Genomic DNA, 17,344 nt, shown 5'->3' on the forward strand with positions numbered 1-17,344 from the left:
AGGAAAGTCAATTAAATATGACGATACTATTTCAAAACTGGGCAAACATTCTTGAAGCTTATTTCTATAGAAGACATCAGGGGAGGAAGAGAAAGGAAGACATTTCTCAAACTGAAGCTATCCTGTGAAGCATGACTATATACTGGCTGACTATATGCTAGAAACCAAGCACATGAGTAATGAAAGACAGGATGTTCAAAAGTATAAAGTTTGAGTTATATTAGATTTGAAGCTAGGGTTTTCTAGTCATCCATTTTGGTTGTCTAAAGGTTTTCCAGAAAGGTATCACTCCTCTGCCTACAAGACAAGCTGATGAAGCTCTCACTCACTCTTAACTTCATGAACGGATTCTTAAAATCATCTTTTATGGCCAGATAAGGTGGGGTCCAAAATTTAGCAATTTATATTCTAATATTAAAGAAAGCAGTATCCTGACAGCCTTTTCAAGGGAGCTAGATACCAAGAGATGCCCAGTAACTTCATGCGACTGCTGTTCATGCACAGCACTTGCAAAAAAACAGGCCAAATTGCATTGCTTAGATTGACCATTCCAAGCATGCGAGTTATCTACAAACCTAATTTAAGTCCTTTTGTTTCCTTTGTCTATCAGAGCTTTGCACAAAACATACATTCTCCACACAACCTTGCTTTTCAAGTCATTTTCTTCTGAGTTGTGTTCCTTCCAAAATGAACGATACAAGCTCATGTTCTGCTCTTTTCATTTCTTGCATTACATTATCCATTCAAAGAAGCAGAATGAAAATTTAAGATCCATTTTTAAACAGTTAGTGAAGGGTTTTATTAGACTGCAATTCTAAGAACCTCAGACTAGTTCAAATACTGTAAGGGCAGATCATCTATGTTAGATTTACCTTTGTTTTCCTTTCCCCAAAATATTCGTAAAAACCTAGGGATTTATAAAGAAAACAGTCCAGAGATATCTCAGGCCAGGCTAATACTGTCTAAAAAATGCAAGCAGCAACAGGCCACATTTCACAACAAACCTTTGCCTCTTTTGTCAGCCTGCTAAATAATTTCTTATTTTCTGTACTACCTGGTTATCTTTTGCTCTTGATTACACAATGCATCAGAAGACCTGCCTTTTGCTCTCAAGTTTCTGTTTGTATCTATGCCTGAACTACATGCTGTTGAACAACTGACAAGTCATCACCTCTAAAAATCAAAAGGTCATAAGTGGCAACGGTACGAATGAACTACCGTGGTAGAAAAAAAAAAATTCAAGACAAATGAAATATGGGGAAGGAAAAGAAATAACACTTGGAAATGAAACCATAAGTAAGATTCTTTTCTAATGGAAAGGTAGTTTGTTTTTTGTTTGGGGGAAGTGTTATTATTATTATTATTTTTTTTTACAGAAATCATCTTCCCCTTTATACACACATCTTTAAAGAAAGGTTATGGAACCAGGCCCCCCCCCCCCGCCCTTTTTTTTTTTTTTGGTATATTAGTCATTTTCCCCCCCATCTTCCACAAAAGACTAAAACAAAAAAAATGGTTCCCATCTGAAAAAGATTACTCAGTGTATGCTACTAGTTCATTATCACAGGGCTGTTCTTGAGGGCAGCTCTTTAGGGTTTTGGTAGTTTTTGAACTGATAAAATAATCACCGAGGCACTTAATGTTTAACATTCAGGAGACTAATGATGCTAAACATTCAGAAGACCAGGCTCCATTAACAAGCTCTTAATAAGCAGTCCTCACTTCCAGTAATTCAGATTCATGCTTAGACTCTGGAGAATGGTGAGTATTTCCCATGCCTTGGAAGCCATCTCTCACAGAAGGCTGACATCGACAAAGAAATCCAACATTGCCTTAAAAGTGGAAGAAATGGGTGTTTGAAGACTGTGACATCAAATCTGCCACCAAACTCGTGGTTTATTAAGAAGTCATAATCCCCACTTTACTATATGAAGCTGAGACATGGACAACATATGCCTCAAGTCACTGGGGAAGTAGCATCAATACTGCCTGTGGAAGATCCTTTGAATCCAGTGGGAAGACAAATGCACCAACATTAGCAAAAGCATTGAGGCAATGATCACTGAACATTAACTTGGTTAGGCCAGCCATGTCATCCAGATGTCCAACTCCTGAAGCAAGTTTTATTCTCCCAGCTCAGTCAAGGTGTGCACTCAAGAGCAGGGCAGGGAAGGTGCTTCAAGAACATCCTCAAAGGCAACTTGAAAAAACACTACACTGACATCAACTCGTAGACTACTGCCCAGGACTGCCCCAAATGGAGGAAGAGTTTGCCACAAGGATCTCAGTACTCTGGTGTTACAATGACAACAGAATACAGAGCCACCCACTCGATGCCGAAACACATGCCCAAGTTGCAACATAGCCTGTTGATCGTGGATCAGCTTCATCAGATATCTTCAGACCTACAGACAAGACAATCATGGCAGACAATACCCTTGACTGTGAGGGATTGCTAAGGGTCAATCACTGAGGCACTTAACACACATTGTTTCCCCTCAGAAAGGGTCTTTAGTGCACACAGTGAAAAAAGACCTATTGAGTTCAGAATGTACCGATCAAGCTCAGTTCAGGATCTGCTCCGCGGCACAAGCCTGTAGTCTTCACATAGGCAAAAGTCACTGGCAAAAGTCAAGCCCCTCATAAAAGAAAAAGGTCTGCTGTACACATAGCTCACAGAGGAAGAGGGGGAAAAATGCTGTTTGATGCTATTATATGCACTGATTTCTCCTGGCAATTAAGGGAAACTAGTTTGTGCTGCAGTTCATGAAACCTTTAATATATACTTATGTATTCTCACTGAATAGGGTCAATCATACTGGGAAAAATAAAAGTAGGTCCTAGGCCATACACTGCAGGACAGGGGTTTTCAAACTTTTTTAGTAAGTGTACCCCTGGTGGCTGCACATGGATCAGGGGTGTGACGGCAGCCGCACGCGGAGCAGTGGCAGCGCAGGGGGGTGGGTGGCAGTGCCCGACTCCACTCCCTCCCCTGTGTCCGGCCAGCCAGGCACTGCCTATGTGGCCTGCAGAGGGGCACCACTGCCCTAACTGTAGCCAAATGTCAACAGCTCCGAAGACGCCACTACACACCTTCCCCTCCATCCGTTCCCCGCAAAACGCTGATAAAGCATTCAAAAGAGGGAAAAATGCCTCACTTATGTGTATGCTAAACATCTTTTCTTTTTATTATTGCCACAAAATGTTGACACTGCTCTGATTCTGCAGTACAGAGCATGATGCAGGACATCTGAATAAACAAAGATACCAACATCTAAAACCTACACTACACACAAAATATAATAATCAGGAATACCTCTTTCACAATGAGGCACTCTAACACACAGCTGTATTACTGCTGTAAGCTTCCCAAAAGTAAAAGAAATAATATTGAATCATTAGATTGCAGCACCTCACCTCTTCAGATTAAAAAAAAAAAATCCATCTGCTTCTCTGCTGAAAACTCAGCTAAGTAGCAGAAGCTCTTTTTGTTTATTCTTACTTTTAACAGCTGGAGAACACTCCTGATACGCTTCATGTAGCTGGAAAACAACGTTTTGCTAAAAAAAGTGCGATTATAAAAACAATCACCACTGAATGCAAAGATCTAATTTGATTTTTTTTCATCATAACTGTTCAACCTACCCATAAAAAGCAGAGAAGTTAGTCAGCTCCAAGTTATGCTTTCTGTCAAAAGACTTAAGTCCCATATGGTGCAAAAATTCTTATCTAAATGTACGTGCAAAGGATCTTTATTCGATTTAAACCTTCAGAGAACAGATAGGTTACAGAATATAGGACAGAGTCACAAAAGAATTCTACACTTTTTGGAATACGTTTAAAAATGAAAATGAAGGAAATGGAGGGAATGTGTGTTCTGCTTGTGATGGATGTATATGCTGGCATCTCATGGTATTAATGGAAACTATGCTATACACCACTTTGGGAGAACAGATTAATCAGTTCTGTACAGCATACTCAACTGTAAAGAAAACCTTCAATGCACTTACAATTGCCTCAGCAAAGGTTGGCAGACTATAGCTGCTGTTATGATACCAGGATTCAGCCAGTAATCATGCAAGTTACAGCAGTCCTTGTGCTAAGTTCCACTTAAATATTCATTTCATATAGCTGCAAAAGCCAACAAGTAGCCTTATTTGCCATGTGTTACTCCAGTTTTATACCAGTGTACCTGTACTGAAGTAACAAAGATATGCAAGTACAAAACAGAACCAAAGCAATGGTAAATTAATCCCATAAATGCATCAATAAATAAATCTGCATTTTGTGTTTCACATACTTACTCTGTAATTCTCCTTTGAATTTCAGCTTCCCAGTCAACATATTAATTTCTCTGTCTGGCTTGGGGTTATTATGGTCCTCTAAAGTTCACACAATCTGAACTTCAGCAGTTTCAGAAGTAAGACACAGAAGCCACTTGAAACGATTGATTTGAAGCCTTGTTTTGACTTCATACAGACTGTCCCTGTGGATTTGGGAGCAGCTCTTGACAACTTACACTGCTATTGCAGAGGGAAAAAGGGGTAGGAAGAATACCTGGGAAGAGCTCACTGGAGTCCAAGCCTTCAGGCTGTGAAAGAGTTAGCTGGAAAAGCTGCAGTGAGAAGTCACCCCAGGACACACTTTTTAAAATCTTTAAAACGCACAGTGAGTATCAAAGGGAAGAATTTATCTGCTTCAAAAAAATCCAGACAAATTCCAAGAAAAATCAATGTGTTAGGCACATGGCAGGGGTGTCCAGTTACTCACCCTGGGAGTCACATCCGATCCTCCACCAAAGCGGGGCGAGTGATCCCACATGACTGCAGAGTGGGGATGGGGAGGGGGGAGAGAAGGAGAAGGGAGGGAGGAGGTTCTCTGCAGAAGCCCAATGTCCCCTGGAGCTGCCTTGGGGAGAAGGTGGTAGGGCTTCATCGAAGCAGCCCTGGAGAGCTGCAAGAACTGTGCTGGTGAGCCAGTTTAGTCACCATTGGCATATGGTATTCAGTCTAATACATTATAACTATCTTCTGCTAGTGGCTTAGTCATATATAGAGACTGAAGTCTGCTACAGACTCCAAACTAAGGCACACAGGACCCTGGGAGTTCATGTCCTGAACTCACTGAAATCAGTACCGTATTGACTTTGATAAAGCCAGGACCTCACCCTTTGTACTTCATTTCAAGCATATGTTCATACATTTTTATTCACAGAGTTTCAAGTGCTTTCTCCCTAGACAACCCGGTTGGGACCATCTTTTTAAAAGAATCGCTTATCTCCAGTAGAAATTATCCATGTCCATCCAGGACACGACTTGCAATTTAAGATTACAACTTTATTATTTCTTAAAGTGCTGCTAACATTGGCACACCACCCCTTCCACAGTAACCGTAGTCCTAGAAGGAACAGTTAAGAGAACTGTTAATTTCAAGTGATGTTTTCCTGAGCATGACCTCAACATGTACTTTACAGTAGGTTGCTATGAAGTGCATGTCTACCAACTTACCAGACCTAGGAGTGACATGCATATACGTGTACAGACCCAGGTGACTTTGTACAAGCTGCCACATGGACCTGAAGCAGCATATCTCCAAGGTGTAGCATCATTATTATGCTTGGTTTTATGTCTACGTCACTACTATGGTTCTGACCTGGGTGATAGCAGGCACGGCACCATAAGTCTAAGGTCTACCATTGCCAAGGATGGTAGTAGTTTAAACAAGGTCTAACTAACAAACCGGTAAATCTTTTTGTGAAAGCAAAGGCATCAATTTCCCCATCTGATTTTAAACTGATCAGAGAGGGATGGGTTTCAGTACCAGAGTGCCACCACAGCTGTCTGAACTCGAGCTTGCGAGACCTATCCATCCAAATGTGGTACTGCCTGGCTGCAGTACGATTATCCTCTCTGCTCTGGTACTGCTTTCATTAAGTTAGAAAAAAAATGACAAGCATTTGGTTAATTTATCAACGAGGTGGGAAAAGGCTCTCTCACAAGGAAGGGAAGCTGAGACTGGGATTGCAGTGACAGGAACTGCTGGTCTGGGAGCTACCAGAGAAGCCAGTCAGATGTGCTTCAGGGAGAAATTCACGGCCCTCAGCCCTTTAAACTCCTCACACAAGACAAACACAGTTGGAAGCCTTTTCAGGTTTTTCCTGAGACCATGTAATTTTCTATTTTTTTTTCCAGGGTTCATCCAAATGAAATAGTTTGAGTTGATTAACTGACCCAGGAAGTTCTGGTATGCTGATGCTTTTGTAGCAGCTATGAATAATGAAGACTACAGTGATAGTCAATCACCAAGTGCTTGAACACAAGGCCCAACAACTGTCTTATGTTGATGATCAGATTCACATCTCGACTTCTGCCATTGTTGCTTCTAGTCACCTATCCCCCACCCCTTTTTTTTAATCTCTTTTGGAAGTCACTACAAGTCTTAAAGTAGTCAAATATGGTGAGAAGGAAAACAAGGAGCTGATATGTCAGTGTGTTTGGGCAGCAGGAAGAGCCAAGATTGTGGGTGGCTAATCACTAGCCCCTGGCCTCTAGAAAAGTGAGTTCTGAAAGTCCATCAGATGTTGCATAGATATTGATGATGTAACCGCACAAAAGAGCAATGCAATTTTGGGCTACATCAATAAAAGCATCAGGTGCAAGACACAGAAAGTGACAGTGCTTCTCTGCTCAGCACTGGTTAGGCCTCATCTGGAGTAGTGTGTGCAGTTCTGGGCTCCATTTAAAAAGGACACAGAGAAGTTAGAGAGGGTCAAGAGGCAGGCAACAAAGATGATCAAAGGCTTGGAAGGTAAGTCACATGAGGAAAGGCTGAGGGAGCTAGGCATGTACAGCTTTGGGCAAAGGCACTTAAGAGGGGACATGATATCAGTCTTCATATACTCGAAGGGTTGTCATAAACAAGAGGGAAAGCACCTTTCCCCTCTTGCTGCAGAGAGGAGGAGGAGGAGCAATGGCTTAAAGTTGTAGCAAAGTAAATTTAGGTTGGATATCCAGAAAAACTTTTTCACTGTGAGAACAATGAGGCAGTGGGATAGACAGTCTGTGGAAACTGTGGACTCTCTATCACTGGAGGTGTTCAAGGAGAGGCTGGACAACTACTGGCCAGGGATGATCTAGGCATATCTAATGTCCTTCTTCTACCATGGTTATTTCCCATGCTTCTGGGCTTTTCTGGTTGTTTCTCCCCTCCCCCCTGTTTGTTACTGCTATATGTGCCAGGGTGTTTTTAATCCTCCCCAGAGGCACTAGCTGTTGCTGGGGTGTGCCAATTCCCCAGCAACTTCAGCTGGGGTGTGCCAATTCTCCTGCTAGGAACAAAGCCAGAGGTGACCAGCTAGAGGCTCAGGGTCAGGCTGATCACCATGTTTGGGGTCAGGAAGGAATTTCACCCCATGGTCAGATTGGTATCGACCGTGGGAAGATTTGCCTTCCTCTGTAGCGGAGGCTGTGGCCCTCTACCCAGGACCTCTTGAGTGTATACTAATAACATTGTGTAGCAGCAGGACACTGGCTGCCATGGTTCCCCCTCTTTACCTGTGGCAGGATCTGGTGTTAGGTCTACATCGTGTCAGGGTTGAGGGTACTCTTATGTAGAGTTCAGATTATGGCTGCATGGGATGGTTTGGATAGGGATGATCCAGCCTCAGGCAGGGGGCTGGACTAGATGACCTCTGGCATCCCTTCCAGCCTGACTTCTCTATGACTCTGTGAAAGGTGCCATAGCTAAAAATATGTAGGACCAGGATTCATACGCAAGACTAGGACTATCATTTCCTCCCCAAGATGAAAAGAGGTACACCCTGATGAAGTACACTATTAATAATTGCATCCTCAGTAGAAGCTGTTGAGAAAGGCAAGCAAAATACCCTTAGGCTCTAAGAATTTGCTGTAAGTGGTTAGAAGCTTTGGTCAAAAGCTTAGTGCAATAGTTAAACAGATTAGTACAATAATGCCACTTTTATTCATAGAAAAGGCACTGACTACAGGAAATTCTGAGCATTTGTAACTACCATTCAATCTTCTTCAAAGGAAAATACCAGGAACTTGGCAACACCTCTATAAAGAATGAACTTGATAAGTTTAAAAACAATGGACTGAAGGGGCAGAGCTTATTCCTCTTCTTTTATGGCTTGATATGAATTTACATGAAACTGTTGCTGTTTGTTCTCCAAGGGACAGAGCACAAGAATTCCATTTCCTTGGGATGTCTATTTTTTTCTTTAGTCAAGACTATAAAGAAGTCAAGGATTTGACATGTGGGGTTATCATTCATTATCTGGTTAGGTTTTGAGCCAAAGCAGCTAAGGAGGTCTTCAGTGAAATACTTTTGTATTTATATGTTGCAATTCTCCATTAGAATTTAATATTGGCAAGAAATGCTGCACTGACAGCCCTGAAAATCATAGAAAATTAGGGCTGGAAGGGACCTCAGGAGGTCACATTTAGTCCAACACCCTGCTCCAAGCATGGCCATCCCCAACTGGATCATCCCAGCCAAGGCTTTGTCTAGCTGGGAAAAACCTCCAAGGATGCTGAGCCCACCACCTCTCTGGGTAACCTGTTCCAGTGTTTTACTACCTTCCTAATATCTAACCTAAACTGCCCCTGCAGCAACTTGAGCCCATTGCTCCTTGTTCTGTCATCTGCCACCACTAAGAACAGTCCAAAGCCATCCTCTTTCAAACCCCGCCTGCAGGGAGTTGAAGGCGGCTCTTAATCCCCACAGCAGTCTTCTCTTCTCTAGACTAAATAAACCCAGTTCCCTCAGACTCCCCTGAGAAGTCACACGTCCACATCCTTTCTGTAGTGGGGGGCCCAAAACCAGACACACTACTTCAGATGGGGCCTCACCCACGCTGAATAGAGAGGAATAATTACTTCCCCTGACCTACTGGCAGTGCACCAACTAATGCAGTCCAGCATGCTGTTAGCCTTCTTGGCAACAAGGGCTCACTGCTGTCTCATATTCAGCTTATTGTCCACTGCGACTCCCAGGTCCTCTTCTGCAAAGCTGCTGCCTAGCCAGTCAGTCGCCAGCCTGTACCGGTGCATGGGATTGTTCTGTCCTAAGTACAGGACTTTGCACTTGTCACTGTTGAACCTCATGAGGTGCCTTTTGGCCCAATCCTCTAATTTATCTACATCACTCTGAAACCTGGCCCTACCCTCTAGTCTATACTCGTCCCAGCCTGGTGTCATCTGCAAACTTGCTGAGGGTGCACTCTATGACATCTTCCAGGTTGCTGATGAAGACATCAAACTAAATCTACTCCAGGACCAACCCCTGGGGCACTTCACTTGATACCAGCTCCCAACTACACATTAAGCCATCGATTACTACCCTCCGAGCCTGATGTTCCAGCCAGTTTTCTATCCACCTTACAGGCCATTCATCCAGCCCATACTTCCTTAGCTTGCCTGTGAGAATGTTGTGGGAAACTATGTCAAAAACCTTGCTAAAATCAAGGTATACCACATCCGCTGGTCTCCCCATGCCCACAGAGCCAGTCACCTTCTCCACCTTGGGAAGAAAAACCTGCAGTCTAAAAATCCTTATCTGCTCGGCAGTGCTAGGCTGGCTAGCACTACAGACGAAAAGGACTTGGGGGCCATGATTGACTGCAAGATGAACGTGAGCCTTCAATGTAATGTTGCAGCTCGTAAAGCAAGCAAAATGCTGGCTTGCATCCATAGATGCTTCTCAAGAAAATCCCAGGACATCATTTTCCCGTTGTACTTGGCTTTGGTGAGGCCACAGCTGCAGTACTGCGTTCAGTTTTGGGCTCCACGATTCAAAAAGGATGTGGAGAAGCTTGAGAGAGTGCAGAGAAGAGCCACATGCATGATCAGAGGTCAGGGAAACAGACCTTATGATGAGGCTGAGAGCTATGGGACTCTGAAGCCTGGAAAAGCACAGGGTCAGGGGTGATCTGGTGGCTGCCTATAAGCTTATCAGGGGTGACCACCAGGATCTGGGGGAATATTTGTTCACCAGAGCTCCCGAGGGGATGACTAGGTCGAACGGTCACAAACTCCTCCATGACCATTTCAGGCTGGACATAAGGAAGAACTTCTTTACTGTCCGAGCCCCCAAGGTCTGGAATAGACTGCCGCCGGAGGTGGTTCAAGCACCTACATTGAACACCTTCAAGAGAAATTTGGATGCTTATCTTGCTGGGATCCTATGACCCCAGCTGACTTCCTGCCCCTGGGGCTGGACTCAATGATCTTCGAGGTCCCTTCCAGCCCTAATGTCTATGAAATCTTATCTTAGAAGGCTATCAGGTTGGTCAGGCATGACTTGCCCCTGGTGAATCCAAGCTGACTGTTCCTAACCACCTTCTTCTCCTCCAACTGCTTAGAAATGGATTCCTTGAGGATCTGCTCCGTGATTTTTCCAGGGACTGAGGCGAGGCTGACTGGGTCTGTTGTTTCCTGGATCCTCTTTTTGCCTTTTCTTAAATGTGGACACTATGTTTGCCCTTTTCCAATCATCCAGGACCTCTCCTGATAGCCATGAGTTTTCAAAGATGAGGGCCAGTGGCTCTGCAATCATATCAGCCAACTTTCTCAGCATCCTTGGATGCATCCTGTGTGTACTATTAGTGCTACTGAAAAATCCCTACAAACACTGTTCTCAACCCATCCCACATACCATTCTGCTTCTACTCTGACCCAAATGAAAAGCTTCCAATACTAAGATGTAGGTTTACACCATTTTATTCCTGGAGTTATGCCGAGACCTATAATTCACTTCATGCAGACATCTGAATGGTGTATGGTATTAGATGGTAATGGTTAAATAGTAGGATTTTCAAAACAGCTAACTTATCCTCATTTCAGCTGTCACCTCACATAATACAAATAGCAAACAAATGATTTTTCATTCAGAATCAATTAAAGCCAGTGCCGTGTGGCTGGAAAACCTGGTATTTTATTGTTGAACCTTGAGTATTCCACTCCTTTTCTTCCAGATCTTGTGTAAAATATAAATATTACCCTAATAATGACCAGAATTTTAATGAAGCATTCAACAAGGCTCAATCAGAACAACTCTAGCAGTGGCTTTTTTGTGCTGTGCATTTCCCTCACATTTTGAGATGACTGGCAATAATTTTTAAATCTCAAAGCTTTTCATGTATTCAGGAAGCCAGTGCTAATACACTGCATCTTACCATACTTTCATGTTTCCGGCTTCTAGTAAGCAAAAAAAACAACAAAAAATCCAATTTAGCATCTTCTTTGGGTGACACAATCATTAATCACACTGAGCTGTTAACATGCTTATTTTATACTATTCTAATTGAATTTATATGGTGTATGCTAGGTCCTAATAAAAAGCTGTGGAAGTGGAGACATTTTTACTTGCTCAAACCTTGGCCAATATTCTGCCTAAACATCCCATTGTGTAATCACTTTGCAGACAGCATTCAACGTTAGCACTGATAACAACATTTCTTTATGTATTTTAAAGAGGGAGCTTGGACAATGCACTTATCCTGTTTTATCTGTTCTGTCATAATTATCCTCCCTTGTTAGTAAACAGTGAAACTTCCTTGTTGTCCTACTGCAGACAGTGCTGTATATTTAAATAGGCACTCACTTGACAGAAGCTCCATCTAACACACTCACGTTAGAAAGATCTTTCAAAGCATAATAAGAACAAAGCTGTGTTAGTACATACTGCTTAATAAAAAAGGGTGCTGGGGAGTAGAAAAACGAACACTTTGTGCAACCATCTAAGATGTTAAAAGATGATGGCTAGCAAAGAATCTTCCCCTTTATGACAAGTCCAGATACTGCTGGCCGTGAAAGCTTGGCCAGACCTACACATCAAATTTAAATGACCAAGTTACAATAACACTGCATCTTGCACAATGCAAGACTGTGCAAAATGAAACAATCCCAACTGATTTCATCTCCTGTGCTAGTTGCAAAAATGTACCCAATGTTTTATGTTTAGCCTTTCATAAATATCTTCCGACCTGATTATCCTCCTTGTTAACACAGCCTCCCTTGATTAGAACATATTTCTTGGAACAGGCATTCAGTGTCTGTTTGGGGTTTTGTAAATGTCTCCACAGACCATCACCGGTTCAATATTTTGGGTTCTGCCACACTGTTAAAACAACTACCCAAAACAGTATCCCGTGATCAATGCCCCAAGGTGTCCCATTTAGTCAATCAAGAACCACCCCATTTGACTCGAGCATAAACCTCTGGACTTGTGCTCTTAGAAAGGAGTCAGCAAGGTTGTGTCCTTGAAATTATCTTGTCCCTCAGGAACCCTTTTGGATTTTTAAATTTACTATTAAATAGCTGTCTCTGGACATAATTGAAAGGGAAGGAAGTCTCCTAAAATATCTCTTTTGAAAAACGTCTCAGGCAGGAATATGATAAATGGTAACTAGATAATGGGGGGAGGGGAGGGGAGGAAAAGGAAGGGGGAGGAGGGAAAACAGACAGTCCTTCAGGATCATGGAAATAATCACATACCTTCCTTTAGTTTCATTGTAAGATTTATGCAAAATATTTCCCAAGCCACTAGGAGGCCCTACCAGAACGCTGTTGATGTTTCTATGAGCAGTTTGATAATGCCCTTTTTCTCTCCTAATACAGGCAGAAGAAGAAGGATCCATAGCATTCAGTAAATTCGATTTAAAACGTGATACATTTTTGGTCTGACTTGAATCAGTTCTTATTTTCCAGATTATTAATCATTGTTCTGTTGTAATAGTCAAGGTCCTGTAGCCTTCTCTCAGAACAGAAGAAATGTTACATTGAAATATGACCCTTGGGCTTCTGTTCTTCCAATGCTGTATAATAGAGAAAGGCAGGGAATTTGCTATAGAGTCTGTTGAGTTATAGGGTTTATCTCAAAAGTTGGAAAGCTCCATACCTCATAAATGTCAAGAAAAGGAAGAAATACGAGAAGACTATTGGACAAATAGGAGCGACCTATAACTCACAGCTGGCAGTGATGTATTATACGTATTAATTGCTCAAAGAGCCAGATTTTCTTTCCACATTACTATAATAACAATCACAGTAAGAACACCATAAATTAATCTGAAAAACAAGGGTAATTTCCTTGACTTCTAAAAGCAACAGGGACATGGTTTTTGGCAATGCTACATATTGAACTGGCATTACATCATAATGGGAGCTCAATGAAACAGGCCCAAATCCCAGAAACATTTATATCTATGCTTAGCTTTCCACAGATAATGTGTTTGTGCACGTAAAGCTAAAACACTGTATGGTTGTTATGAAAGACCTGGGAATCCATCCCTTCCCCCTTTATCATAGATACGAGAGAGTGCTGATTCAGCCAAGTACTCTGTAAAATATTTATACATGTTCTTAAATTCATCCATACTTAAGAAAGAGCTTATGTATAAAATAAAACATCTCCTTAAGTCCTGCTGATTTAAGCATATGTTTACATGCTTTCCTGCATCACATCTTCACTACCTAACAAAAATGGTTTATAAAAATTCAAGGCATTCAATTTTAGTTTCAAGGCCAAAGTTAGCAATTCATGAGATGCAATTTGAAAAAAAATGTAAGCAGATAAAATACATACCTTTTCAGCATATTCTGACACTATCTGCTTGATCTCATCAGATTGGAGTCCAACAATCTGACCTACGGTACTTGCTGTCAACCTGCCCTGCAATTATAAAAAGTAGTATTTACTGGGACATTTTGTAGTAATGAAATCAAGGAACTGTCTATGGCAACTCTCTCCCTACCCCTCCTTCCCCTGAACTATATACACACATAGCATTTAAGGCAATGTAATCTTTGTTCATAAAGAGTCACGCACAGAAGAGTCTAGACCATGTACTGAACAAACAGATGAAGTCTTCAACCTCATCTTCCAGAGGAAATGTAACTACTAAGTTTCTTTAATTTCTGAACCTTTAACAAATAATGACAATAATTAAACTTAATTCGAACTCATCTTTGAAAATGCATGCCACTGTCTTGAGGTGCTGTAAGTCTCTGACAATATTTCTCCGTGCTGCATGTGATAAGAATTCAACAAATAGAATCAATCCCCCAAACAGTCAAACCTTCTGAGCCAAATTCTTGCCATGCACATGTATGAAAGAGCATGCATCGTAAATTAAATCCGTGTAGAGAAACTAAATTTCTAGATGGACAAAGAATTCTACAAGACATCTGATCCTGAAACAGTTTGACTGGGGTGGATCATACAGATCTGAACAAGAGCTTTAAACTGGTTAGCTCAAATACAGGTGGTAGTCTTGCAGTGACACCATGCAGTTCAGTGAGGGTTAAATTCACCCTGTTTGAGAAGCAGAATGTATTACTGTGTCACTGCATATAGACTTGTCCCCTTACCATTTAAGAAATTAATTGCTATCCACATCAATACATGTAATAATATACACCATGGATTTTCAAAACTGTATGCTCAGCACACTGTTGTTTACCGACATGTCAGAAATAAAGAAATCCAAGAAAAGTATAATAGAGAAATATTTAGATTTTGTCATATCAGAAGACACATTTCATACTGCAGTTAGCAAGCCCAAGCTATGGCTTGACAAATATATTAAAATCCACATATCTTTTTTCCAGAAAAGGCAATATCCCTTTATTAGGTAGAAGTTTGAAAGTAAAAAAGACTTCATATGCATTATGAGTCTTCCGTGAATTGCAACATTTTTTAAAGTTTTTGAAACTGTTTGTGTCTCACTTACAAAACAGGGGTATGATTTATACCAAGAATATGCTCATTATTTTAAGGTGAAGGATTTTGAGTCACACGCCTAATGAAATGTGCAGTCTTCACTGTTCGATCATATTTCCCTGTATTCTTTTAAGGTACATTTCAAGTACTTTAGTCGCAACTCTTTTCCAGCATAATTACTTCTCTCAAAGCAAACAACAGATGCAGAGAAGAAATTCAGTGACAAAATTAACAGGATAAATAAGTCCTATTGACCATATTGAACCAATCTGGCTTAAAATGATATTACAAGAATGTATTTCTTGAAGACTGGAGACACTATCTTAATCTCTAGAGACATAAAAGAGTCATTTTATCTGACTGGCAAAGTCTCATTGTTCTTTAGGCCTGATACAAAACCCAATGGGTAACTCTCTGATGATAGAAAATAGAATTCAAAAAAAGATTTAAGACAGGCATTCCCAAATTTTTTCTTATCACATACCCCTTCCAGATTTAGCAGTTGCCACATACCCCTACCAGCATACATTTTAACCCCCTAAATTATTATTATACTTAAAATTAAATCTTCTGTGTACTCCCCAGAGATATCTTGCATATCCGCAGGTGTACACGTACCACAATTTGGGAACCCTTGTTCTAGGATACACCTTTTCACACCATACTTCAGTTTAAGTGTTGCTTACCTCTTCCGTCGCCATTACAGCCATTTCAGTCATCAGTGTTTTAATACGAAGCTAGAGAGAGAAAACACCGAGAGATAAGCAATATCATACACTAACAAAACAGTTGGCACGAGGACTTTAAACACTTAGCACCAAGCTCTTTTCAAAGAGTTACTACTAGATACAAATTGATGCGACTGGTTTAACTGTGTAAAATAAGACACTAAGGGCATTTATAAATTTATGGACGTAAAACGTGCTTAAAAATGGTGACGTGGTGCTTTTAACTTTAATTTTTAAGCAGTGAGGCTGATACATGAGATGCTGGAATCCGCTGGAGCACAGAAATCATCATGCTCCAGCAGACTTGATTAATTGAATCTGCTCCGACATGCTGTAATTGCAGCACTTCGGAGCAGCCTCACTTAGGTACCCTAAGTTTATAAGAAACCTAACATTTATTACATATAGGAAATGATGACAGCGAAGGCTTACATCCACGAGGTGCCCCATTAACCTCTGGAAAATCAGGGCACCGAGTTCCTTGCATATCTCTGTAAAGGATTCAGTCCTGTGCATTAAGTCTTTCCAGTGGTTGCAAAACACTGGACAAGTTTTTGAACGAGAAAACCAATTCACGCATTTACTTTTTATTCCGCTTTCTCCTATTGAAAGAATTCACTCTTTGGCTGAACTATGTAACCTTCTCTAATGCCATGTTAATGGTTCAGGGACGGGTAATAAACATTTAATCCCCCTACACAGCACACCTCTTCAGCAGCTTGAAGGTCATCGTCATCATAGGCATCAGTCTTTCCTGCTGCTGTAAGCCCTGTAGGTAGCACCTTTTTCTTGTCCTCAGCCTATTTAAGAAAAAATAACACAAACATTTATGGAATTCCAGCAAGCTAAAGGTTTACAAAGGGAAAACAAAGCAAAGTCTAATTCAACAGCTCTTTATCTTATTTTTACAAAGGAAGACTACAGCCGATCAAACTCAAGGACAGGTTGGAGATACAGGCTGACCTGGACAGGATTGCAAGGTGGGCGGATGACGTTTGATATGGAGAAATGTGAAGTGCTCCATCAAGGGAGAAATAATCTGCAACACACCTACAGGCGCAGCAGTGCTACTACACTTGCTATCACCGCATCTGAACAAGACCTGGGGATTGTGACAGACCACAGAATGAACATGAGCCACCAATGCCATAGCTGACAGAGCTAATCAAATATTGGCATGCATCTACTGAGGCATCTCAAGCAAGGACGCCATCCTTGGCTGTGTGTAGATGAAACGAGGGGCATGTGTGCACAACACTTTAAAGCGGGCTGGGCTAAATGCTTTTGCACTGCTTTAATGGTGTTAGTGTTTGCACGCCTTAGTGGTGTATTGCGCATTAATTCCAGCTGCTGTAGAAAATTCAGCAGCGTAATGCACCTTAAATGACTTTGGGCTCCTTCAAGGAGATTTAGTTTGCTGCCCCTACAGCCAGAGCAAAGCACCAGGCTCCATGCAGCTCTGCAGCTCTCCAGGAAGCCCTGCAGGCAGCCTGGCAGCAGCCCAGGAAGGCAGTCTCTGCCCAAGAAAAGTGGCAAGCCTGTTTCCCCCTCCTTCCCCAGAGCCTGCCTGCCTGCCTGCCGGAGCTGCGTGGGGGCCTGGTGCTTCCCTCTGTGGGTGCAGTGGCCCCCTGGGACCACCCAAGCCAAGTGCCTGTGGGCAGGTACTGTCGGGGCAGGGGTGCTGCCACTGCCACGGATGGAAGCACGAGCCCACCCGCCACCCCTGCAGCCCAGAGACTGCTTCACCTGCTGGCAGCTCGCCCTCCCCTCCCCCGGAGACAGGTAAGTGTGTGCATGACACAGGGGTTTACTTAACCCACTGCTTCAATTTAGGGCCCCCGTTTCGTCTACACACGCCCCTCCTGCTTAACTCA

General features: G+C 42.0%; 1 protein-coding gene across 4 annotated transcripts in view; it reads right to left on the reverse strand.

Moving 5' to 3' along the window:
* Positions 1 to 17,344, reverse strand: part of CCDC93 (CCC complex scaffolding subunit CCDC93) — an 87,230-nt gene that overhangs the window by 38,167 nt on the left and 31,719 nt on the right. For all 4 annotated transcript variants that reach the window (XM_090045904.1, XM_090045903.1, XM_090045901.1 and 1 more), the window contains 3 exons: positions 16,178 to 16,270; positions 15,429 to 15,479; positions 13,606 to 13,692 (listed from right to left, as the gene is read on the reverse strand). In XM_090045904.1, the coding sequence (XP_089902030.1) occupies positions 13,606 to 13,692; positions 15,429 to 15,479; positions 16,178 to 16,270 (231 nt within the window). The remainder of the gene's footprint in view (positions 1 to 13,605; positions 13,693 to 15,428; positions 15,480 to 16,177; positions 16,271 to 17,344) is intronic.

The sequence above is a fragment of the Crocodylus siamensis genome, chromosome 4, assembly GCF_052110815.1.
Source record: "Crocodylus siamensis isolate JL-2025a chromosome 4, ASM5211081v1, whole genome shotgun sequence".
In the NCBI taxonomy this organism is placed as follows: domain Eukaryota; kingdom Metazoa; phylum Chordata; order Crocodylia; family Crocodylidae; genus Crocodylus; species Crocodylus siamensis.